Source organism: Ceratocystis lukuohia, assembly GCF_044167205.1.
Source record: "Ceratocystis lukuohia strain C4212 chromosome Unknown Supercontig2_pilon, whole genome shotgun sequence".
NCBI classification, from domain to species: Eukaryota; Fungi; Ascomycota; class Sordariomycetes; order Microascales; family Ceratocystidaceae; genus Ceratocystis; species Ceratocystis lukuohia.
This window is the reverse complement of record NW_027263521.1, coordinates 2,545,627-2,570,215: the sequence shown is the minus strand read 5'-3', so window position 1 is coordinate 2,570,215 and position 24,589 is coordinate 2,545,627. Positions and strand designations below refer to the sequence as shown.

Below are 24,589 nucleotides of genomic sequence, written 5' to 3'. Positions count from 1 at the left end.
TTAGTCATGCACCATCCTCCGCATCATATCCTCCAACGCCCATCGGCCCCTTTCAGTTTTCCAAATCTGATGTGGTGCGCCTTTGACAGTGTCCCAACCGACTAGGTTCCTGGTCAGCATTGCTAGATCTCGCTGCCATGTCTCCCAGCGTGCATCATGACGGACCATGTCACCTGACGAGACCACACCTAATCGTACATCCCACTCTCGCAGCAGTGTCCGGGTTGCCAGCACCTCTCGCTGCGTCAGTGACCCTGCCACCAGGTTTTCCTGTAGCATTGCAAACACCGTTTTGCCGCTCTGTGCTGCCGTGCGGCCCCACACACGGTCTGCCCGTGATCTTCCCCGCAACACCGCTCCAGGCAGGCGGACCAGTCCCAGTGGTGACACTAAACCCCTTAGGAATAGTCCAAATCCGCGCCCCGCACTGCCCAGCTGGCGCAGCTGCTGCTCGTGCACCGCATCAATCAGGAGAAGTCCTGAAACGGCTTCACGGCCCTGCTGCTGTGCGAAGATTCGCGCGTAGAAACTACCCGTGCCCGCTCCAGTCACCACCCATGGCCCATGCTCACCCATCAAAGAGAGTGCCTCTGTCATAGATGCCACAGCCATGGATGCTGATAGCGGCGATGGTGCGGCATCACTCCATGCGTAGCCCGGCCGATCGACGAGGCAATATCGGTCAATTGAGCCATTGTGGAGGGCGTGCTGTGCTACCTGCCACATGCCATTCTCGGCGCTTGTTTCGCCGCCAATTATGAGCAGTGTTGGCTTGTCCTTGTTGCCACTTTTGCGCGATCCCACAACGGGTGCCGGTGGCATCCACACAAAGGATGAACCAGGGGTTGCATAGTTAGAATCCCCGGTTGTAGCATCAGCACAGTAAACATGTATGCGGTACTTACCGCCATCGACCCAGACTTGCCTACCTGGCGGGCCGAGAGCAGCATCGAAAGAGCGAAGGGTCAGGTTTAGTGTGGTCGAAATGAGCACGACTAGCGCGAAAGTGAGGGTGAGGTTAGACAGCACTACTTGTAGCCACTCAAGCGCTGTCCGACGGTTCTCAGCGCGACCTGTCAGGCGTTCTTCCTCCTCAGCCTTACCCCATTTGACTGTGATGTCAACGAGAAGGATCCAAAGACTGACCAAAAGGGCCCCTATGAAGCAAGCATGTCAGCGAAGGCACTACTTACTACATGTGTATGCACTATTGAGAAAACTTACACAATGCGCTTGCAACGCCCACCCATCCTTCCTCAATGCGTGTCTTTTCAACGGCAAGAACTAAAACGACGTTCACCACTAATAGAGCTGCAATAACCACTGATAAAATACGCGATGACTTTGCTGGCGCATCGAAGAACAGCAGCACGGTTGTCAGCATAATAAGCGATAGGATGGTGTAGAAGAGCGAATAAAACACGGAGCCGCGTGTGCTCATTCCCGGCGGCGTGGCGAACATGGAGACCAACAGTACAAAAAACCACACACTTGTAATGCCGGCCACAGCCATCGTGAGAAACCGGAGGACACGCACACTCCAAAGGTTGTACGGGGTGACCTGAAAGAACGGAGAATACAGTCAGCTGAGATAAGACAGGGCACGCCAAAGCGAGCAAGTGACATCCATAGAGTCGGCAAAACTTACTGCTGGATCATCTGGCGACAGCCATCTCGGGTGTCTTTCTTCTGCGGGCACAGGCGAGAGAAGTCGCGTCTGTTCATTGATGCTATGCACGCCATCGCCAGCCTCAATGCCTAGGCCAGAGTCAGTCGACTCTGTAGGGCGGTGGTAAGAGCCAGCCGGCATGGTGATGTGAGGATTCTTTTCTACTAATCCGAGCGAGTTTTCTGACCGAGACAACAATGCCCCGAAATCTTGATCTATATACGGAACGTTGCGATGCTGTTTGAGAAGTAGTTTGTATGAATGGAGTCAGCTAGACTTGGGTAGGGTGCTTTTGAAAATTCACTTGTTGATAGACGCAGCAATTTCATGAAGGGGGAGAAATCAAGAAACAAAGCAAGAGAGATTAATATCTTCAGCAATCTCCCTTATTCTTGTTCCGGTCCTTCGTCATCCATCATTCATCATGTGGCCCTATTGTAGGAAAGTCAGCTTCATTGTAACTCACTAGCGCTGCACTCGCACATGACCTCACCTTACTTACCTCACCTTACTAAACCCCTATCCCCCCCCCCTCTCTTTTCCTTACCGCATCTTACCCTTTCCTTAGGCTCGTCATCTCACAGGATGCTGGCTTCGTACCTTTGCCACATGCGGAACTCCAACCACAAAAAGGCCCAAATATCTCGCGCCTGAAATGAGAATTAAGAAATACCGCCTGTGTTCCTGATGACGTTGGCCGGCCCGTTAGTGTTAGCTCGTTTCCGGAATTGGAAATAGACCAGGATATAATTTGGGGTGAGAGCGGCCGAGAAACGAATGTACGTCGAGGGCCTTCGGCGTGATGATAAAAACAAAGCTGTTCCTTTTATTTCCAACACGGCTAAAAAAACATGACAATCTAAGAGGCAAATAATAAGAGTAGAAGAAAACCCGATATCCCATCCATCCATCCAATGCAATCCTTAAACACCATAGAGAAGCAACAATCAGAGAGCATGGCTGCCCAATCTCCCGCTCACTCTCTCATTGGGGCCCGTCCTCGTAAGGAAAGCCACTTCCGTAGTCGCAACGAAAACCGCTCACTGCGACTGTGTATTGTTTCGGCACTGCTCTTGTCGTCCGCTAGAAGAGGCGAATTGCGACCGTCTAACCGGGGTAGAAATTGTGCATGAGGTTGTGCCTGTATTTCAAGATATGCCATTGTATCCGGAACAACATGAAACTGGCCCGTCTTGTCGCGTACCTGACAAGGCATTGGGTTGAGACTGGGCGGTGTTGGCGGCGGCGCATGCCGAGGGAGATGTTCCATAGTAATGCTGCGACTCATAGTACTAGTGGAGCGAGTATGTTGTTGGTATTTTGTGGCATCGGTAGCGTGGCGGCGTGGCATAGAGAAAGAGAAGGACGAATGCGTCTTCTGATGTTGTCTGTAGGAGCGTCGCGGTAGAACGCCACTTGGCTGTTTTACAGACAACGTGCGCTGAGGGAGGGTCATAGCTTCTTCCCATATGCTGCGCAGCGAGGTTGAGACATCGTCTGGACGGTATGATGATGAACGCATTTCTCTATTGTCTTGATAGTCTAGTCTTTGACAACTGGGTTCTGCGTTCACGAAACGGTTGTCATAGAACATATAAGATGGGCCCGTAAAGAATTCAGAAATGGGTCGACGTGAGGTATGCTTTGTCTCTGTGTTTGTTTTGGGGGCTCGTTTCTTAAAAATGGACTGTGCGTGTTCTCTGGTGCCCTTAGAAGCCAAACTAGGGTTTTCTGGATCTCTGTTTGCTGATGTTGTAGTCAACTTCAAATTGGGAGTGTTGCTACAGTCAAAAACAAACGAGAGTGGAAGATTAGGTGTCGAGGAAGAAAAGTCCAGAGATTTAAGCCACGTCCTGTCGTCGCAACTCTCATATTTCTGACTCTCTAGGCCCTTCCAATCTCCACAACGCCAGCCTCTTTCGAGGCACCTGTTCTCAACTTGTAACCTCCTCGCATCATCCTCATTTTGCCTTTCTCCACCATAAACTTCAGGTACAGACAAAGGCATGTCCTGACGGCCGCGATCGCTATGTCGACCAATTACAGCAAATGATTTTTCTCCTTGTTTGGAGCCCACATTTTTTGTTTCCTGTGGTTTGTTGTTCTCTCCCTTGCATGGTCTTAGAGTACGGCATCCCTGGGCCGCTCCTCCATCACTCAGCACCGGTCCCTTAATGTCAGCGCCGCATTTCCCTTCGCCTTGTGTCCTGACTCCCCCCTGCTCCCGTAGCTCCAACGGGCTAGAAAACATGCCACTCAATCTTCTCGTTGTAGAGAAAGGCTTTGTTACGGTGGGTGTTGCTGCTGCTGTTGTTGTTTTTTTGGGTAATGGTCGTGCTAATTTTGTCAACGCCCCAAGACTACTTGTACGCGGCGTTACTGGAAATGGAATCGGCGAAGAGGGGGGCGATGGCGGCAATGGCACCTGCGTTGCTAAGTTCTACTCGCTACGTCTCCGGTGCCTTGTCTCAGCCTGTTCAGGGTTACTGTATCCAGAACTGCCAGTCCAAAACATGCCTTTACCATGGTCAATCGGAACATCGGCATTTTCATCGCCAATTGGGGTCCACCAGAACGAATCCCCTCTACAAGCACTACGGCGTAGGCGAGCACTGATGCCTGGTATTGGTATAGTCCCGCTTTGAAATTCCCCCTGAACAAGTTTTTGACTGAGGGCGGAATTGTAGGTATGGGATGTTGATCGTGACGGCGAAACCGAGGAAGAAGTAGAGCCAGCAGCGGAAGGTACTGGCTGTACCTGCGAGCATGAGCACGAGGGAACACGACTCAAAGTAGGCTGGCACGCGTCCTGAATGGTGTCAAGGCGAGGAGATAGCTTTAATGAGAAATTCCGATGCGATGAGCTTCCCTTGGTAGGGAGAATCCGAAACTCGTCCAGCGACGAAAGCGATACTGATGTGGTTAAGCGTGTAGGCGGGTCATGATTGTTTGGGCCATCATGAAAGGGCGACATGATGTGAATCATGGACCGAGTACGAACAAGAGAAGACGGAGATAAGCCTAGCCTCGCGTTCCGTTGAGAACGCGCGGGATTCAAGACCGGTAAAGAGAATTCGCGGGAGGATTCACTTAACGTCATTGTTGTATTGATGAGAAAAAGGCTGTCAAGTATGATTGAATTATGCCACAAGAACAAGCGCTTTAAAGAAAAAAGTAAAAAGTCAAATGAAGATACTCCTCAGAAAGGTCGATGCAGAAATTTCAGTTTACAAAGATAGGCAACTACCAGATCTGGAATGAAAAAATACTGCCTGCCTTCTTTATTCTCTACTCTGTGACATCACCAAGCTGTTAGGGTTTGTTTTGATACCAAGGAAATTGAGTTAAATATCAGTCTCATAGATAAGCGAACGGGAGTCTCATTATAACTTGAGAGCACGTATAACAGCTCGCTAACCACCAATGTATCATAAAACCCATGAAATTGCTATGAAAACAAGAGTGATCGATACCTTTACAGTAGAGAAAATAAATAAAAATAAAAATAATCATGTAGATTCGAGTGCATCAAGAGAAGAGAACATGTGCAACTATGAATAAGAGAAAAAAAAAAGAAGGAAAGCGGAAGGGGATATATGGGGATATACAACGCAGAGTCTGAAAAAGAAAAAGAAAAAGAAAAAGAAAAAAGCCGACAATTGAACAAGTCTAGAAGCGAGGTTCGATGAAAAAAACAAAATATAGTGTAGCGAGCGTGGGCACATGATCATAGGCATGGCCAGAGTATCGGGACATCATAAAACAGAAGTTTTGTCAAAAAGCAAAGAACAAGAAAGGGACTAAGAGGAAGTGAGGGTACGCCGACCTCAAAGACACTCTTAGTTAATACCGGCCGAATAACCGAAACAAACACGCCCAGTTTTTTTAATTAACCAAGCGAGCTTGGTTCACAATTCTGGGGTTCATCGAGACCCTCGAGCAAACGCCGAGCCGCAGCCATCCGCTGTCTAAGAATACGACTATCTGCTGATGAGCGGCTAACTTCGCTGAGTTTGAGAACACATTGACCCAAGCTAGCAACGAGCTGCTCAACTAGCACCTGGTCATCATGTTGAAGCAGGCTCATTGAGGTCGAGGTGCTCATCCGAGGGTCGTTAGCCTTAGAAGAGGGATTGACACTAGCTTGAGCTGGTGCATTGTGGTTGGCAGCTGCAGCCGTGCCATGCATGAGCCGTTTGCTAACACTGGCCAAGTCCTCTTCCTCTCCGGCTTCAGCGTTTGGTGAGTCGCGAGGTGTAAGAATTCCCGCTGATGGGACGCGGCCATTAGCCGCGCAAGGAAGTGTGAGGGACAGGCGATTTTTGCTGACTAGAGGAAATGACCGGTTTGTTCCGGTAGAATCAAAGGAAGATGTTGACGGGCGATGCCGGAAGGTCGATGTGCTCACAGGTCGTCGAATCATAGGGCCACGCATAGCAGTGTTAGAAGAAGACATGGCGGATACGGAACGAGGAACGTCGCTTCCTGTGCTGGTACGGAATGAGTTAATGCCACGGCGGGATTTGGTAGGTGAAGACCGATCCTCTTGTGCAGAGACAAAAGTGTCCAAACTCATATGGGATACATGTCCAGTTTTAGTTTTACTGATAACACTACTGCTTCTTCTGCCACGACCGCTTCCGCTGCCACTACCAGAAGCACTGTCGCTGCTATTATTACGCGTCAATCGACTTTGTCGGCCCTCGTTAGCAGTTTCGAAGGAAGCTGTGGTAGAAATAGACTCATTGCTATTGCGCCTTTCAAGAGACTGTGTGAGGGCCGGGCCACGGGTAGTCTCTACGGAATCTTCAGAGCTAAAGCTCCCACGACGTTCTCGTTCCAATCGCTGCTGCCGAATAGTGCCCATAGCACTATGAAGGAAAAAGTGCTCGTAATCAAAGGCATCCTCACGGTCCTCATGAGAAAGAGGGAGTCGGGCATCATGGTACATGGAATCGCCGCTGTCACTTTCGTAGTCGGTGATAACAGCGGCGTCTTCATAGCCATCCTCGGTCCGCATATCATCATCAATGTCGTTTTCTAGACGGTGTTGGATTAGATCCTGGAGCATTTGAGGATCTGGGCCTGTGGTCGGAGTAGCAGCACGTCCGTTTACCGGAGTCATAGTCCGTTCAGCATTTTCATAATTGCTGCTCCCAACGGAGTCCGCGTCATCGATGTTATCGCCTTGCATGTTGCTGTGTTCAAACTCGACGGGTGACATTTCTTCGTCGCTAGTAACCCCAGTTTCTTCTAGCCAGATATTATTCTGTGAATTATCCCTCGTAGGCGTCTGTGGCGGGTTTTCGTCTTGGGTTTTTGGCTCAGCTTCAACCTTGATTTCATTGTCAGGGGTTTCGACGATAGGAGCTGTTTTTGGCTCAGCATACCATTGGTCCACGACGGCGTGTGTGAAGGGGCTATTCATTCGCAAACTCTGCAGGCTTCTTCGTTTCAAGCTATCAGCCCGGGCTTGATCTCTCAGGGCAGAAACCTTGCCCTTGAGATCTTTGACTTGATCTTTGATATCAAGCACTTGCATGGCCGATGTAGAGCGTGTGATGCCACGGTCAGAAAATTGCAATTGAGTCGGAGATAGCAAGCTATCAGCTTGTCCGCTATCTCTTCGTGAACGGATACTTATGGTATCATCCATTTGAATATCCTGGAAGCTTTCGAAGCTATCACGTTTGTTGGGATGTTTGTGGAGAACATCGTTTGAGTTTCGCGGGTTGACCACATGACGATAACCGCCAGCCGCTCCGAAGGCACTAGCTGCTCGGCGCGTGCCGGTATCATCATTGAAGGCACTTTGATCGCTGCTGTATCGCGAAGGACCGCTATGTTCTGCCGGATGTGGCAATGGATCAATGTCATAATTTATTTTCATTGTTGGCGAAGGTGTCGCAGAACTGTCGGAACCGATGGGTGATTCCGTCCCATCATATAGAGAGCTGCGTGCTCGGTTGAGGTTTCCTTCCATGCTCTATATGGCATTGCAGTTAGTCTTGCTTTTCTTTTCGCCTGCAGTTTTCGACTTTTGTAACTCACAGTTAATCGGCGTTTAGCATTAGCTAGAATTTCTTCCGCGCGGCGGCCTATGGATATAGTAGAAAGGCGATCCTCATCATTAGGGTCGACCATTAGGTTTCTTTTTCCGGGAGCCAGAAGGGCATTTCGTGACATGGGGTCCGCAGAGTAGTACTCCGCGACACTCTCTTCATCGTCACCTTGGAAATTGGTGTCATCGACACTGATTGAATCGTCGAAATCTTCGAAAAGCCCACGGTGTTCGTTTGTAGTGATTGTACTGGTCGATTCATTGCTACTACGTCGTTCATGGGCCATTCGGGCCTTAGCCTTGATAGTTTGGTAAGCAGCGCTGTTGACGACAGCATCTAGGGCCCCAGCTCGAAGCGCTGCTCTACTAGTCATACGAGGGGTAACTATTGGAGACGCAGGCGGCGACGAACGCCCTACAGTGCTCTCAACCTCTGTGACCTCACCGATATCAGACAGCATAGTACCATTACCGTATATGATTGGTGTAGTGGGCGACATAGTTCCGGCGATATTGAGGTCTAGATTAAAGTACTGGCTTTCTGGAAGCGCAAATGACATATCGCCCACCTGCGCGTTTTTCCAGGCCATGAGCGCATCAGACCGGTCGTCGGAGGTGGATTGATCATATTCCATGTCTGGTAAAATCATGTCGGGATTCGTGAGGGTAGGGGACGGAGGGGCCTGGTAGGCCATTTCCATTTGCGTAGCCATATCGGGCAAGACGCGACTTCAAGAGAGGCGCTGTAATATGAGAAGATCGATCGGTGTTGTGGCAAATAAACGAATGGATTATGGATTGATAAGAGCGTTGCACTTTGGAGACTCTTCAGTAGAGCGCGACGTGGCTATTGCGAGTATATAGGCAACGAAGTCTTCTCGGATATACGGGAATGATTATGGCTATGGGTTGACCTCACAAATGCTGGTTTGAGGATTGCAATATTCGATTGTTGACGGGTAGCAAGACGCCGTGTTGATGTGGACAGCGGACTGCAAAAAAGAAAGGAGAAGATTGGCAAAGAATTTACCAAGATGATTCGAGATGGGTAGCGATTGGGGAAGTAAGAAAACACCAGAAACAAGAAAAGGGGAAAAAAGCGAGAGACTGAGTAAGAGAGGTTCGAGACTAGGAATCTATGAAGCTAGTATAAAGAAACAAAAGGACGGGAAAAAGTACGGATTGAGTAAAGGCAGAGAAGCCAAAGCCAGCCACACGTGATAATAAGAGCTTCAGTCTCTAAAAAAGAAGGTCGGCGCAAATTGCTTGGCTAGCAAAGCTGACGACCCAAGTAATGGGAGAGAGAAAATATCGTTCGTGAGGTAGAATCACCCAAAAGTAAAAAGGCAGAAATAGAAACAAAAGCAAAGGTGAAGAGCGCGGGTCACCAAGCACAGACAAAGATAAGTTCGCGATTATGAAAGCCTCAAAGCTTTGTGAGGGTCAGTTCACACATCCAACTCGATAGAAAACAGGAAGAACAAGAAAATGCAACAAAAGCATTCGCTGGGGAGGGAGGGGGAGCCAGGGGGGACAGTAAGGACTCTTTTATGTGGGGCTCAGCCTTTCAGTTTCAATGCAGCAGTACTTATAATACAGAACACAATTAGAAAGAAGCATGCATATGGAAGAAGACCAGTCAGTGATACTGCCTACTGTTTGTAGCAAGTACCAATTCAAATTCGGAGACAAACAGGTAAGATCTATGCTGGTCTGTGTTCTGAGGCAGTTGCCGTTAAAGTGGCGGATGTGAGTTAAACCAATCAAAGCGCTGGTCTCTCCTTCCTTCTGTTAGCTGTCCAGAAGAGCGAACTCCGTTCCGTCTCTCTTCAAAATGTAAAGATGATGTTCGGCTATCCCGATAAATAGAAAATAACAAAGAAGTCCAAAAAGAGAGTCCATAGGGAAGAGGAAATAATATATGAGCTCATAGAAAAAAACAAAAAGCAACAAGCTGAGAACTCAGCAGCAAAGAACGAGAGCCCATAAACTTTGTCTATGCACAGACATTGCATACCTTTGCTCCTATTACTAGGAGCGCAAAAGAGCTTTGGCCGCCAGCTTCTCTTCAACAGCAGATGGAAATTAACAAGCATGATTGATATCACAGCTCAGGTATCAAAGACACCTTATTTAAGATTATCCAATGTGTAATGTTGCACTGAAAACGCCTGCGCATTGGGTTGGTTACATGCAAACTTCAAGGTTCGCTATTTTTATTCTCTCTTTTCCTGTGCTGTATACTAGCTATCCCATCTCAACATGATGTTTCCCCAACTCCTCCCCTTCCGAACTTTCAGACATTCATCTTGACATTCCTCCCTCTCTTATATGTCGATCGTCGATCAGGAGCTGCCAACGGAAGAATACCCTCTTGGGGGATAGGTAAACTCTCTTCTCTTGTGCTTGATCAATGCAAGGGAGCCTGCTAGACAAAGCAGCTAAATCTCGTTCCCTCTGTGCTGTGGCTAAACATCAGCAACTTCAGCTAGAGGAAGGAGAAATTGAAGAGTTCTAGACAAGAAGAGCTGGTGGGTCTATCAACAACCTAATAGGAATGGATTTGCATCTGCCTTCTACCCCTTGGTGCATTTTTTGCATAACAGGCAACACGAAGAAAAAGAAAATAGTCACAAACACTACAGCACTAACAACATACTTTTTTCCCTATAGCTCTTCAGGCTCCAATCTCTTCAAAATGCCGCAGCTGGTGTTCTTCATCCTTTCGTTCATGTTTACTTTGGCTAAAGAATGCAATCTCTGCAGGGGAGGGGGCCACACTTGAGCTTGCTATATCAACCAGCATTATTGTACCTGCATGACCCATGCTATAGGTAGAAAAAACCCCTGGCTAAGGGCTTTTTTCTTCGTTCTCTTCCTTCTTCTGTTTGTTCTTCTAGACAAATATTCAGCCCTCTTGTTTATGCTGAGTTCAGGGGGATACGACATTGTTTCCACAACCTTGTTTACTTTCTTGCGACAAATTGTTATGATACAACGTGTGTGAAATTTGGCCCACATACGTGGGCTCCAAGGGATTTGTACTCGCTTACATCCTAATCTGGGAAATAAAAGCAGTGGTCTGAGTGTAATGTGAGTCGTATTAAAGTGGTAGAATTCATAACCCTAAGGAGACTCTCATGGTATAACGTTCATACATTTTCACTATAATCAGTTTGATACATGTGCTAAGTTGATTATATCATATGGATGAAGAAACATTAGGTGAAGTGCAGTTTTAAGAATAATGTAAAGAATTTTTCATTATATCGGAGTTTTTCATTTGGACTAGTCTGGGAGCCGAAACTAAATCTACGCGTGTTACCTAACCAATCGTTGTTAGTAAAGAGCCCGATAAACGAATCTCAAGTTTCGAAGAACAAGACATCTAAAACATTATTAGCATACGAGCACTATATACGCGGCAAAATCATAGACTTTATTACCTTGATGGATCAGGGAAAGAAAATATATTTTCAGTTCCAAACAGCTTCCAAAAGGCCGCTGAGAGGTCAAACAGTGTGAATACAAACATCACTTCCAGAATAATGGTACTGCTTAGAGTTGGGCATGGGCCATATTGTATTTACCTGGACTAAGTTGTTAGAGTACGTGTAAAGCTGGGTTTTAGTATAGGCTATCCTGGCAGATACTAAGCAATACTATGGTTTGGATAATCGATCAGATGACGAGTTCTCAACAAGAGGTCCCGATAACAACACCACAGGATGTACATTCCCGTTTGTTTCTGGTGAAGCCATCGTTACTCGATTGTGTCCGCCCGTTCGTCATGTTATCATCATCGGACTCCAAACCACAAAGAATTGCAGCCAGGGATAACTGCTACTAGTGGGTAAAGAGTTATATGTACCTGTGGAACAGCTAGTTAGCTTAGGTTCACGTCCAAGATCTCAAGTTGAAAAAAAAAACAGTGAATGTGTCTTGTCAGACAAGGCTGAAACTAGTTTACAACGTAATCGACATAGTATGTTCGGTTTGAGGAATCCCAAGTCGTATAATTCATCACCCAAGACGGAGTGTGGAAGATGTAGGAAGGGGTACTGAAGGAGGATATAGAACTACTAACCTTGTATTTTGTGCTACAGAATATTCGTGACGACGAAATTGAGCTGGTATTGTACTTGTCTGTTCTAGAGTTGATTATTAGTCTATTGTAAACTTTATCAACAAAAGCCGCGACCGAGAGGTGTCAATGTGGTAGCTCAGTGAAATCGTAAGACTTTGTCACCATAGAATAGTAAGATTTGGATTGTTCGTGATTGAGCATCTTTGCAACCAATGGTAACACTCTCAAGGCAAAATATGGCAGCAAGTGTTATGTTGATGGAGTGAAGGCTTACCGATGGAATGTTGAGCCCGTCACTTTGGAATTAAAGGGACGGGCTAGCCGGATTCGACGAACTAGAACGAGGACAAATACGCAGTCAAAATCGCGCCATGATTCTGTTACTGGCAATCGAACTGCTTTACAAGAATCGAAACTTGTTATGTTGGGAGAAGAGAAGTCGATGGAAGAAAAATTTTGCCGTCCTAGATTTTATGGTAGTGGAAGAAGTGGGGGCTTCCTTCGGGACAGGCTAGCGCCACAAGTGGTTAGACCAAGTGTGGCGAATGTGGCTTAGGTTTACAAGACCCAAGATAAGGCTTAAGATAAATGAGGCCGCCAAGGAATGTGTCCCTAATTGGGGTTGTTGAACTAGGGTGTACATAGACGACAAGCACTCACATGCCTAGCCAACCCAACTTGGAGAAGTCGGTGAGTGTTGGTTCGCTCTCTGTATGGAGGTACATTAAGTTAGGCACAAAAAGGCAGAAAAGTAGGCAGTGAAGAGGAAGTTATGAGACAAAATATTGCATTAAATATTAGCCATGTCAGCTGCATGACCAGGTGTTTCTCAGCTGTGTTTTTATATACAGTTGGCTCCCCCTTTCTGCTTCTATTGTTGAGTTTTCCCCCTCATATATCTATTACCATTTCCCTATTTATTCTTTTGTATAGCTTGTTGTTTCTGCCTGACCTTCTACAGTATTGAAGAGGCAATTGGCCTGACTCGCTATCACGATGTCTCCAGCAGGAGGACTCTGGGCTCCGGCAGCCCTGAGGCTCTTGCGTGTGGCATTTACAAAGGGCTCACGAGCCTTGCGGACAAAACTCGGACCTTCAACGAGTCAAGTAAGCCATACCCGGACTATCACAAATAATGCTCGCCAACCTACTACATCCTATATTGCGCAGCGCTCGCAGCGCCGAGTGCCCCGAATCAAAGCATTCAACACACCCAAGAAACAACCCGCATTCTTACAATCGTTGCGTCGGTACCTAACTACTGAGTCTGGAGTTCCCCGTTTCGACCGCTCCAAGTTCCCCAAGTCACAGACTGCCACACGGGTTGCTCAGCAGTCGGGCCGTGCACCCTTCTGCACCACCCTTCGCCCCAACCTGACCGGCGGTGCTATCCCTCGTTCCGCTGGTGGATACTCGCTAGGCGGAGGTGCTGGCGTTCGATACTTTTCTCACACCCCTGCATCATCTGCCCAGGTTGTGAATAATGTGTCACAGGCTATGCGTGCCTTTTGTCTCTCAGGACAACGTGCACGCTTTGATGGCCTTGACAGCCGCGGAAACCCTAATTTTCGCTCTGTCTCCCTCGAGGACGAGAAGAAGATCCACAATGCTATCAAGGCTCCTCGAACCGAACCTGGCTCCTTTGTTGAATTTCGCCTGAGTCCCGTAGTCACCGCCCTTACACCCCTTGCTGCCGTAGAGCTCAACAACGAAGCTGTTGGTAGTACTCAGAACCAGACCATTGCTGCTTCTACCCTTAACGCTGATGGTGTCATGGACGAGCTGGCTCTTGATTTCGTGCGGGCCTGGAGGGACCTGTCCGTCGTGTTTGAAGATCTCAAGAAGCTTTCCCAACTGGGTGATCTGCCTATAACGCTCGAGTCTTCTAACCTAATCCGTATTCGATTCCCTGGTGTTGATGTTCGCACCCTCGAGAACATTTGCGACGACTTAGGAATGCAACGGGGCGTTATTGGAGAAGACCGTGAGTTTGGCAAGTCTCAGAATGTTGACGTTGCCTTGAAGTTTCCCTTTGCGCCTGGCATGGATGACACAGATGCTTGTGGCATTTTGCTGTCGCCTGAACATAGTCTTTCATCGGATAACAGGATTCAAGACATGTTTATTGCTGAGGAAGAAAACCCATGGCTTTCCGATATAGAGGAGACGCTATCTAGAGGACTACCTCCTATTTATGCCGCAAGCCTGCCTAGTACTGGCTTTCATTGCTCGGATGAGTTTGATGGTCTTTCAGGCATCTACAGATTTATTGATGTCTGTGAACATGAGCAGGCGCGCAATCGCTTCAACTAACCTTTAGTCATTCCCTTTCATATGATTTCCTTTTTATGGCTTTCAACTATCTCTAAGAGTGCAGCATCGCAGCTGTTGTTTGCACTGCTTGAGGAGTTATACTTGACTTGCTAGTTCCTTTGTTACGACAAATATTAACGTTCCTTTCACATTTCCTTTCTACGACCTCACATGCTCGACACATACTCTTTTTCCTTTGTCAAGATTGTTTTCTAGTTTTCTTATCTATCTCTTAAAATAAAAAAAAGGGTTTTATACAATTTGAAGTTTCTTGATAGACACGTTATGATCTTGAACCTAAACCCGAATATATTCTACGTTATCGGGGCTACTAATATTAAACGACACCGGTTGGCTACAGGATCGGAACGAATCAATACTCTGCAAGGCCTGGGAGAGTGCGTCGGTTTTATCCCCAACTCAATGAAGCGGCTGCTGCATTTTTAATTGACTTTTGGTCGTTAGAAGAAAGGGCTTTTAAGGTCTCTCCTCAGAGCCCTCTTGAAATCTCCTTCTGACCTTGTTCTCTTTTTGCCTTCCTTGCCACTCTCCTATCATGTTCTAGTTTCGTCCTGTCAAGGCTCTTGCAGCCGGGCACACGGAAGAGAGGCACAGGGGATGCCTCCAAGTGGACGATATTATTCCTGCTCTTTCTACGGGTACATAGTTGGTTTCCCCTCTATCTTGGTGTTCTAGCTGGCCTGATGTGGAGTTTTAGATTTGTTCCATGGCACTCTATTTTTGCTGGCGCGTCGGCATGTTCGTTTCCTAGGCCTACATGGCCTGGGAACAACGGCACTTTACTTATATACTTATATTCTTCTCCTAGTATTCTCGTCATTTAGTAGGCTCTGTACGCATCTCGATACATTTTCCTAGCCTAGATATATGTATCCTATCTCTAGGGTAGCTCCGCATACTCGGCCCGCTTTTCTGCCGAGCAGTCGGATTTGAATTTGAATTTGAATTTATTTAACGTCTACTGGAATCACTAAGATCAAACGACGCCGGATTGATTACCGGACAGAATTAACCCTCTGCAGGGCTGACCACAGATTTTGGGCGAGAGAAGCTCGTATGCTCCCAAGCAAGCTTGTTACTCGTCTTCCACCTGTAGTCGTCAGAAACAAAAAGAAAAAAAAAAAAAAAAAAAAAAAAAAGGAAATCCCCAGATATACCCTAAGCCCAGAAGTAGTGGGGCTAACCCCCAACTTCCCCACAAACATTCGTTCCTCTGAAAAACCTGCCACGCTTCTTGAAGTCGTGAAAATCACGAGAGCAAGACGGCGACGTCCAGTGCAGCCTGGGAAAACCCCCCAAAGAGAGAAAAAACCAAACTGTGTGAGCATCCGAGGGCTCGTGATATATCCTTCCACTTTTCTGGTGGCCGCTGCCTTGCGCGTGTGGATGAGGCGCCAGACAGCCCCCTTTCTAGTGACATGCCACAGTCACCAGTCTATCCGAGGACAGAGGAGCGCAAGAAAGAAAACAAAACAAAAGAAGAAAAAAAGGGTGCGGACTGTGTGAACTCTCAAAATTCAGTCCTGAGCGTGAAGGTGAACTCCTTGAGTTGGAGTGGTGTTGCGGCGATGAGGAGTTGGCGATCGCGAAAGTTGTCGTGAAAAAGGGGGCGAGTCGACGACGAGGTTATCCTCAAAGTTGGGTAAGTGCGGCCTCAAGGCTCCACAGCTCATTGTCAAGAACCATGACAGAGTCAAAGAAGAAGAAAAGAATGAAAGACGCTTATCAGTGTCATAGACGTCGTCCTCCAGCAGCCCGGAAGAAGGGGAGGCACCAGACCTCAAAGGTACCCCCCCGAGGGTTGTAAGAGGGAGAGTTGGCCGAGCAGTCGGAAGATTTCTGATTCCCGATTAGCGACCGAACGTCAGGTTAAAAAGCAAATCCGATATGGTCTAGGGGCTAGGATATCTCGCTCTCACCGAGAAGGCCGGGGTTCGATTCCCCGTATCGGAGACAATCATTTCATTTTGGGCGCTACTGCTCGGGTGTTACTTTTTGGACTTGTGCGAGATGGCCTGGGCAGGGAGGCCTTGGGGTAGCGGTAATGCTGGTAACAACAGAACGGTTGAAAACGACCTGTAATGTAGTCCTTTCTCACTTACTACAGAGACGTGTGACCTAGTGTCTCTAGGTAGACAGTTGGTAAACGCTCTGGAGACAACCATGAAGTTCCTAAAGGTTCCACGAGAAGAAGAGCCCACTATAAAAATGGCTTTTTCTTTTCATCTCATAAAATTTTACATACTGTGCAACATGACCATAAAGCAACGCCAAGGAGCCATGTACGTTATACAATCCGCACCGTACACGAGCCCACAAGAATTTTAGACTGGACCTCTCATATTAGGCATTCCCGTTTCCTCTCCTAAACACTTACGGGAATTCTAATCTTTTGAACATCCGCTGAATAAATCAAACTCACGATCCTTCTCAGTCCGAATAAACAACATCTCGTTGACTACAATTCTCCTTCATTTTTCCCCCCTTTTGATACTCTTTATTAAGTGACATCATGGCGCCCAAGTGGGGTAAGTTTTTCTTTCATTCAGCCTTTGAGCCCGCTGCACCTGAGATTAATTGCGACTACGGCTGGAGAAAAGGCCTCGGGTGCAAATAAATGGAATTTCTCGATTGCAGTTTGATTTCCAAGAGACTGCTTCGTACAATATGAGGTGTTCCGACACTGTCTGGCTGTGCTGGACTAACCACATACTATCATCCTAGATGACGAAGAGGAGGGTGTTACCAGTGCCCCTCATTCTCCCCCACCCGTTGCTCCCCTCCGCCGTGGGGCTAAGTTTGACGATGAAGAAAGCGGCGATAGCGATGTACGTAACGGCCGATTATAAGTTCATTTATGTTGTGCGCCCTGTATCTCGACATTGGGAGTCCACTTGTCCCTCGCCCCGTGTTGAAACCTGCTGCCCATACTCTATATGGAAGATTACGAGAGGCAGTACGCTAACAATCTGGCTACTCGCTCCTTGTCACATAGGTTGCTGATGCTTGGGATGAGGACTCGGAAGACGAAGAGGAAAAGGCAAAGAAGACAGCCGAGGACGAGGCCAAGAAGGCCGCCGAGGCTGCCAAGCCCAAAATATCCAAGGCCCAGCGCATTGCCCAGCTGAAGGCCCAGCGTGCTGCTGAGTTAGCTGGCGACGACTTCGAGGACTACGAAGATGAGGCTGAGCGCCGTGCGCGTCTCCGTCGCTCCGAAAAGGAGGCTGATCTTAGCCACGCCGAGGATTTGTTTGGTTCTATTGGAGTCAACCCTAACCGCAAAGGCGCCACGATTGGCACAGCCGTCGTTACCGATGCCAACAACCCGGCCTCGACCGTCGATATGACCAAGATGCCCCTGTTTAACCCCATGACCAAGACGCAGTTTGAGACCCTGCGCAATACCTTGGCTCCTTTGTTGTCGCAGTCTTCTAAGAAGCCTCACTACAACTTGTTCCTGCAGGAGTTCACCAAGCAGCTGGCTCGCGACCTAGCTAGCGATCAGATCAAGAAGATTGCTAGCACATTGACAGCGCTGAGCAACGAGAAGATGCGTGAGGAGAAGGCTGCCGAGAAGGGTGGCAAGAAGTCCAAGGCAGCCAAGACCAAGACTTCTCTCAACGCTAGCCGCCCTGGCGTTACTGACACGAACACGTACGAAGATGAATTTGGCGAGTAAGTTGCTTTCTGTTTTCTTGTTGCCTCTGAGGTGGCATGTGCCGGAGTAGACAACTAATTACTGTATAGTGACGACTTTATGTGAGAGCTCTGACACACTGAACACCCAAGCCGACGCTCTGTGCATCCAAAGCCAAAAAAAAAACCAAGCAGACGGACATCGCAATTGATCTTTCTGGCAACCATGAATCAAATACAGGTCTCCGATGTACACCACGGAGACGTACTCCTACTCTAAACGGCCTTGAATTCCGGCATCAAGTGGGATTCGGGGTACGGCATTGAAGGGGCTTTCTTGACTTGACCTTGGTGTCGCCGCTTGGCAAGGGGATGCTTGGTGAATTTGTTCCCAGAGGTAGATTAATGTGTGATGAAGGGTGAGGGGGGAAAGAGGGATAGTAGCAAAACAGGGGACTGGCTGAATGTTAGAGCGGATACCACTTGATTGGGAACACGAATATGTTTTGGTAGAGTGGACGTGGACAATGCATACTCACGAGCGTATATAAATAGGCGGTTATTTATGAAGATGAATTGAATTACGACAAGAGGATGGTTATTATGATTCTGAAAGGTTGCGGGGTACAATTGTTGGCCTTACGCCTGATACTGGGGTTAACTAGGCTCACATGCTAAATTGACGCCTGAAAACTACCCCTCAATAAAGGTCATTATTTTCTTCGTAGCTTCAATTAAAGCTTGATCAGGGGCTTTTCTGTCTTCTACATGCTCTTTTTTTGCTTGGTAGCATTTACTCTCTTGAATTTGTAAACCTTCTCTACAACACTGGCAACCTGGCCAATTTATATGTATTTTTTTCTTCTTTTTTCTTCCTCTCATTTGCTTGGCCCTCTCCTTTATTCATGCTAGAGTTATATTTTCACGTTGTTCATGAAGCATAATTAGATAAAATCTCCAGCCTCGTCTACATGTCTTTGCCATACACATAACTTTTACGCGTGACAAGAGAGACTCCCGATACCAAACTCCCACCACCCCGCGACAAAATCCCTAGAATCGGAAACAATGCGGCACGATAGATCAATTTTCGCTACAGCTCTGGCTGTGGCGATGCTTGCTGGTGTCGCACAAGCCTCAATTGGCGACCGGCTGCCTGAGTTTGGCGAGTGCGTTAATGTAAGGACCTTCAGCGTTAACCGTCTCCTGAAACCTCACGATCCATTACTGACTTGGCCCCCTCTGTAGATATGCATCACGGAAAACTGCGGCTCTGATGGCTTCTCCCCCGTAACCCCGATCCCGCTACTGCACCGTATGCTCCTTTGGAACTGCCCTTCTGAATGCGACTATACATGCCAGCACATCATCACAGATCAGCGAAAGGCGAACAACGAGCCCGTAGTCCAATTCCATGGCAAATGGCCCTTTTGGCGCCTGCTGGGAATGCAGGAGCCATTTAGCGTGCTCTGCAGCATTGGCAACTTCGTCGTGCACCACCGTGGCCTTAAGGCTCTACGTACTTACATCCCCGAGCAGTACCCGCTGCGCAAGTACTACGAGGGCTTGGCCTATTTCAGCATGGCCTCGTGGATTTTCAGCACCATCTTCCACACACGAGACTTTCGCGCCACTGAACAGCTCGACTATTTTGCTGCCGGGGCCTCCGTGCTGTACGGCATGTACTACACCGTTATCCGCTTTTTCCGCCTTGACCGGTCTGAGCGCCAGTACCGCAGCATCCGTAGGGCCTGGACTCTGTTTTGCTTGGCTTTGTATGCTGGCCACGTGGGCTACCTCAAATTGGTGCGCTGGGACTATACATACAACATGGCAGCCAACGTCGCGGTTGGCATTGTGCAGAACCTGCTTTGGACATGGTTCAGTGTTGCTGCTTACCGCCGCACGGGGAACCTGTGGGCGACATGGCCCGGTCTTACGGTTGCCTGGGTCATGATGGTCATGAGCTTGGAATTGCTGGATTTCGAACCGCTGGCACGGAGTGTAGATGCACATAGTCTATGGCACCTGGGAACCATTTTCCCGGCTGTTTTGTGGTACAAGTAAGTCCTCTGGTTGGCATTGGCCTTGTACTTCCTGTTATTGCTGCGTTCACTAACATTTGCAACGTTTAGGTTCTTGGTCAAGGATGCCCTAGACGATCTCGCGCGGCAACGTCTTAAGCGTTAGGAACGCAAGTACGTTGCTTGAGAGACTGGGAGTAGTGATTTCTCGGTTATTGTCGTCTTTACAGCTTTGATATTTTCGTTTGTTCGTATGCAACAATGCAATGCAATATGTTTGGGTTTCTCAAAAAGGATGGCGAGCATCGGTTTGTAGTAGATATACCAAGCTGCATTCTTGTGCACCAAGCTTTTCACCTGTTTATGTGGCTGGTATGCTTCGAGATACTTGGCACAATTTATCTTATTGTAGCGTTTGAAAGACTAGAAAGAAGCGCTCTGTACACCTGCTGGCTCTCGCCCCATACATGATCCAACATAACTCTCCTAACCATAAACCCCACCGAAAAGTTTAGACCATAGCTGTATACCTGCCTGTCAGTACCGACGAGGCCTGCTTTCCATGCCCAGAACTAGTAGGAGCAAGCGGCGCCTATGTGTAGAAATAATGGCTCGCGAATGGTGTACTCGAGGCCTTCGCCGTGACTTGAGATGGGTTTGCGGAGAGTTGGGCTTGATTGGCGTGGTTTTAGCACTGTAAGAACAACAAGCCAAAGAGACAGCATGCGTGTTATTGTGCGAATAAGGCGTAGCACGGAGGGAATCTTGAAGCTAGCTAGCTAACTGTAAAGTATGAGCCGAGAAACAAGGCGGTTAGTCGATATGCTATCTAGGGGAGAATCAGGAAGGAGAGCCTACCACAGTGATATAGTGATATCACCCTCAATCTCTGCCTTGAGCTCCAGATCTAGTTTGAGATTAAGACCCAACTTCAATTTGACCGGCTGCTTCTCCGAGTCTTCAGCCTCCTTGCCTTGGCTGGATTTGTTCTTGTTTGCTTTGACCTTGTTGGCACGGGGGCTCTTCGAAGTTGGATCATAAAATGGGTGCATTGAAGGCTTATATGCCTGGTACGATAGCGGACCTGGTGCGTGCTGTTGGTAATTGGCATGATTGCTGCTACAGCTGCAGCCCGGTCCACTTGTATTAAGGTCTGGCTCTGATTCGATGGCGCTGTTCTCCTGTGTTTCAGCACCCTTGGGACTGCGCTTCTTTCTGTTCCGCTTTCTCCGCCTCTTCTTGCTACCTCCGCCAACTGTACTGTCTGGTGCACTGGGTGTGGTAGCGGCAGTGGTACCGCTGAAAGTCCACGTGGAGTTTGGCCGCGGGTCTACTGTGCCCTGTAGATGTTGATGAATAGGACTGTCGTTGGGGAGATCGAGCCCATCAATAATGTCATCAGCATCAGGCGCGAGAATCGGAGAGCCAGCGTTGTCATAGAGAACTTCACGATGAGGGGGGTTATTGGAGTCGCCAGCAGTGGTATTGGCAGTAGGGTCGCTGGCCTGGTGATTTTTGCCTTTGCGCTTGGGGAGAGCAGCAGTGCTAAAGAGGGAAGACATCATGCTAGCAGCGCACAACGCGTAGTGCGGTGCAGTAGTTATTGGGTGTCGTGTGGTTCTGTGTTTGCGTGGTTGTGTTTGAGTTGCGATTGTTCCCCGTGAAGCTCTTAGGTAGAGATCAGGCTCCCACAGAACGCAAAGCACACACAAAAAGGACACACAGGGAAAGCTTGCATGAATGATACGACAAGGACAAAAGGAAAAGAAATATGTCCTGGGTATCAATGGAGGCCTATTTCGGAAGACAGGCATTGCTGTTGTGTATTACTATGCCTAAGCTTCGGGTGCCACAACAGCAGCGAACATGCGATGGGGAATATTGGAGTAACCGTTCCCCCTTTTGTCCTTTTGCGGCAGCCAAGTCATGGCAGATGTGTAAAAGGAGAAATAAATAAAGAAAAACCGTACGATGGGATTGGTACTTTCATGTGACGAGGCTTTGCTCTTATGTAGCATCTTGCAAGTAAGTACATACACGAGACTGAGACTCCCACGGTGTAGAAAGGTCATTGCATATCTCATTAATAATGTACCAGTGGCCAAATATATCTATAGCATGAGCATTGGCCTAGGCTCTTCTATAAAAGGCGTAGTTGAGTAAGAAGGCATCATCTAGCGTTCAATACTCAATACTGAGGGCGCTCTTGTGCTACTAGGCCGTCTGTTCCTTATTGGTGATCTCGCCATAGCGCCCAGAAACCGAGTTTGCATTATGCAGACGCCGAACTCCCCTTCATGAGCTTAATAGATCCCGCACTGACATGCCTCGCCCGCTCCCACCTTTCTGGTGTTTTCCACTGCCATACCGCATCTCGACATTTCCTCGTCGGTCGTTAGTTAGCATCAATAATGCTGCTGTTGCCTCGTGATCTAGGTCCCTCCCATCGTGTTGAGAATGTAAAGCCGGGCTTGTCGTCGCTGAGCTTGGAAGAGTGGTGTAGGTTGGCATAGCGAGACCAGTGAGCGCTAGGCCCGGGAGCCCCGTGCAGCTTGGGGTCGTGGGGTACTGCTGGGGCTCAAAGCTTGGCGATGTGGCGGATGACACATAGCTGCCACGCTGATAATCGGTAGTTGATGTTGAGGCGGTAGAGGAATACGAGTCTGCCATGTCGATGTCATTTACAGGGCCTGTGCTAAAATGAACTACAGAGCCGGTGCTGGTACTGGCTTCGTTGTCATTATCGTTGTCGTTGTCGTCATTGTCGTCTTCATCCTCATCTTCGTGGCATCGTTGTGGTGGTAAGTCAAAGGCTTCTAATGGAGGGGGCGGGGCTGGGAAGGCGCCCGTGTTGGCTTCATGTTGAGCCTTAAGCTGTGATACGCAGTTCTCAAGATAGCGGACATACTCAATGGAAGCCTGTAGTACGGCTGTTAGCGTGTGTTTAGGGCCAGCTAGACTAAAGTTAGAACGTACCTGGAGGATAGCTAGCTTGTGCATCTCGCCAGTACAAGCAGGGATCATACCCTTCAAAACGGCAAACTCCTCGTTCATTTTTGAGCGTCTTCGCCGCTCTATTAGACTGTGGGCTGTTTTACGCGCTTGTTTGCGCCCAGCAGCAGCATTTGCAACGGCAGGTTGCTTCTTTTTTGGCTGTGGTGCAGCAGAGGCAGAGGTTAACTCGACCGCAGCACCACAGGTGCCACCGGGAATGGCTCCGGAGCTAGTACAAGCTGCTGCCGCCTCTATCGGAGTTACGACGGACTCCAGATCTGTTGATGTGTCCTTGGAAGCTGCCCTTGACAAGGCCTTGGCTTGTCTAGAGCTACTCTGACTGCGTGGCTTGGGCTTCATCTGAATGATTTTGCGGGTCAAGGTTGGCGGTGGAGGGAGAGCAAAGGCGCTTTTAGCAGTTGCGGTGGTGGTATACAATTGGCTGGTGGATGGCGGCACGCGCTTGCGAGATTTGACAGCTTCGGCGGGCTGGACGGGGTATGTGTATGTTGCCATGAGGCCTATGCTGTTTTTGTGACTCGTGGAAGAGGGGAGAGGGGACAGCGATGGCGCTACTTCTGAGGGCTCCGCTATGTACGGGTCTGCCTGAGCTATTGCGGGTGGAGGAAGTTCGAAGGCCAACTGCAAACATGCAATGTGGCTGACGTCATCTTTGCCTCTGATCTCTGTTGACGATGGGGTGAGAGGAAGATTTGGATGGGGCATTTTGAGCTGTATGGTACGGATTGGCAGTAGTGGGTGGTGATAGTAGGTGAGGCGGAAGAAGCCAGCAAGCCTTTTTCTTTTTGCAAGTCGGCAGTATAAGACACGACAGAGCGAGCGCAGCGGGAATATAGAGGAGAGAAGAAAAGAAGAAAGCAAGAGTAAAACGACAAGAGGGAGAAGAAAAGAAGAAAGATGGGAAAGGACAGCGTGCCAGTAGCAGCAGACACCACAGTCCAAGATTTCGCTCTCTTTAAGCACAAGCTACATCCACTGAAGCAAGGACAAGGCCGAGCTCCATCCAAAACGTGCGCTCAACACAAGTGTCTAGTTGTATGGCGTGTATTGGGCCAAGGATGAATAGAATAAATTGGTTCAAGTCGAGTGTTGAGCTTGCCTCGATACAGAACAAGGGAAGAACTTTGGGGGGGGGGAGTAGGAAGGATGGCCCAGACAAAACAAAGGCCTAGTTGTTTGTGTGTCGACAGACCGGCAGTGACAAGGGACCAATTATAGCTTTAGGAATAGAACATGGCATCGCATCCGGGACGTGGAGGGAGGAGGGAAGAGATAGGAGGGGCACCAGGTACTGATGGTACGCCAGATGGCTCTTCCAGTATATGTGAGCGTGATGTGTGAGTTTTTCGTCGGCTAGTTGGCACTCCAAGTATTCTCACGCTCTTCTCTTCACACTGGACTTCTTCACAGTTTGTAAAGCTGGTTGGTATCAATGAGCAGAGAGTGCTTAACCCCTAGAACTGGCCAATCACATGCAAGAGAGCGCCAGCGAATCATAGGGCGCCAAAGCACCACATGGCTTGCAAATTGGGAAGGCACGATAATAATAGGTTTGATTTGATTGTTATTTTACCGATTTTTTTTTTTTCTTCTAGGCTGTACTTATTGCCTGTATGTACATCAAACCTCTCCTAGCATGGGCACGAGCATTTTGCCTCCTGTATTGTCCTGTAACTGCTCTATTCTAGGCTTCCTTTGTGCTTTCCTGCCCTCTATCTGAACCGCCACCACGTGGGCAATTCCCCTCGTTAGATATTGGCTTT

General features: G+C 48.3%; 6 protein-coding genes across 6 annotated transcripts; 3 read left to right on the top strand and 3 right to left on the bottom strand.

Annotated features, from left to right (window-relative positions):
• On the bottom strand, positions 1-1,810 carry HOO65_020638 (uncharacterized protein; the record flags this gene model as incomplete). The annotated part of the gene is made up of 3 exons (XM_071006635.1): positions 1-1,157; positions 1,225-1,561; positions 1,649-1,810. 3 exons carry the CDS (start codon positions 1,808-1,810, stop codon positions 1-3), a joined length of 1,656 nt encoding a protein of 551 aa, XP_070861276.1.
• A 3,748-nt stretch (positions 1,811-5,558) lies between these two features.
• HOO65_020637 (uncharacterized protein) lies at positions 5,559-8,443 on the bottom strand (the record flags this gene model as incomplete). The annotated part of the gene is made up of 2 exons (XM_071006424.1): positions 5,559-7,655; positions 7,721-8,443. The coding sequence occupies 2 exons, from the start codon at positions 8,441-8,443 to the stop codon at positions 5,559-5,561; spliced, it is 2,820 nt and encodes a 939-aa protein (XP_070861275.1).
• A 4,370-nt stretch (positions 8,444-12,813) lies between these two features.
• HOO65_020636 (uncharacterized protein) lies at positions 12,814-14,130 on the top strand (the record flags this gene model as incomplete). The annotated part of the gene is made up of 1 exon (XM_071000118.1): positions 12,814-14,130. One exon carries the CDS (start codon positions 12,814-12,816, stop codon positions 14,128-14,130), a length of 1,317 nt encoding a protein of 438 aa, XP_070861274.1.
• A 2,533-nt stretch (positions 14,131-16,663) lies between these two features.
• HOO65_020635 (Eukaryotic translation initiation factor 3 subunit J) lies at positions 16,664-17,914 on the top strand (the record flags this gene model as incomplete). The annotated part of the gene is made up of 4 exons (XM_071006835.1): positions 16,664-16,679; positions 16,876-16,979; positions 17,147-17,826; positions 17,899-17,914. 4 exons carry the CDS (start codon positions 16,664-16,666, stop codon positions 17,912-17,914), a joined length of 816 nt encoding a protein of 271 aa, XP_070861273.1.
• A 941-nt stretch (positions 17,915-18,855) lies between these two features.
• On the top strand, positions 18,856-19,977 carry HOO65_020634 (Protein PER1 -like protein; the record flags this gene model as incomplete). Its single annotated transcript, XM_071006879.1, has 3 exons — positions 18,856-18,966; positions 19,036-19,850; positions 19,923-19,977. 3 exons carry the CDS (start codon positions 18,856-18,858, stop codon positions 19,975-19,977), a joined length of 981 nt encoding a protein of 326 aa, XP_070861272.1.
• A 688-nt stretch (positions 19,978-20,665) lies between these two features.
• On the bottom strand, positions 20,666-23,531 carry HOO65_020633 (uncharacterized protein; the record flags this gene model as incomplete). The annotated part of the gene is made up of 3 exons (XM_071006428.1): positions 20,666-21,431; positions 22,180-22,730; positions 22,788-23,531. 3 exons carry the CDS (start codon positions 23,529-23,531, stop codon positions 20,666-20,668), a joined length of 2,061 nt encoding a protein of 686 aa, XP_070861271.1.
• Between the last annotated feature and the right edge of the window lie 1,058 nt (positions 23,532-24,589).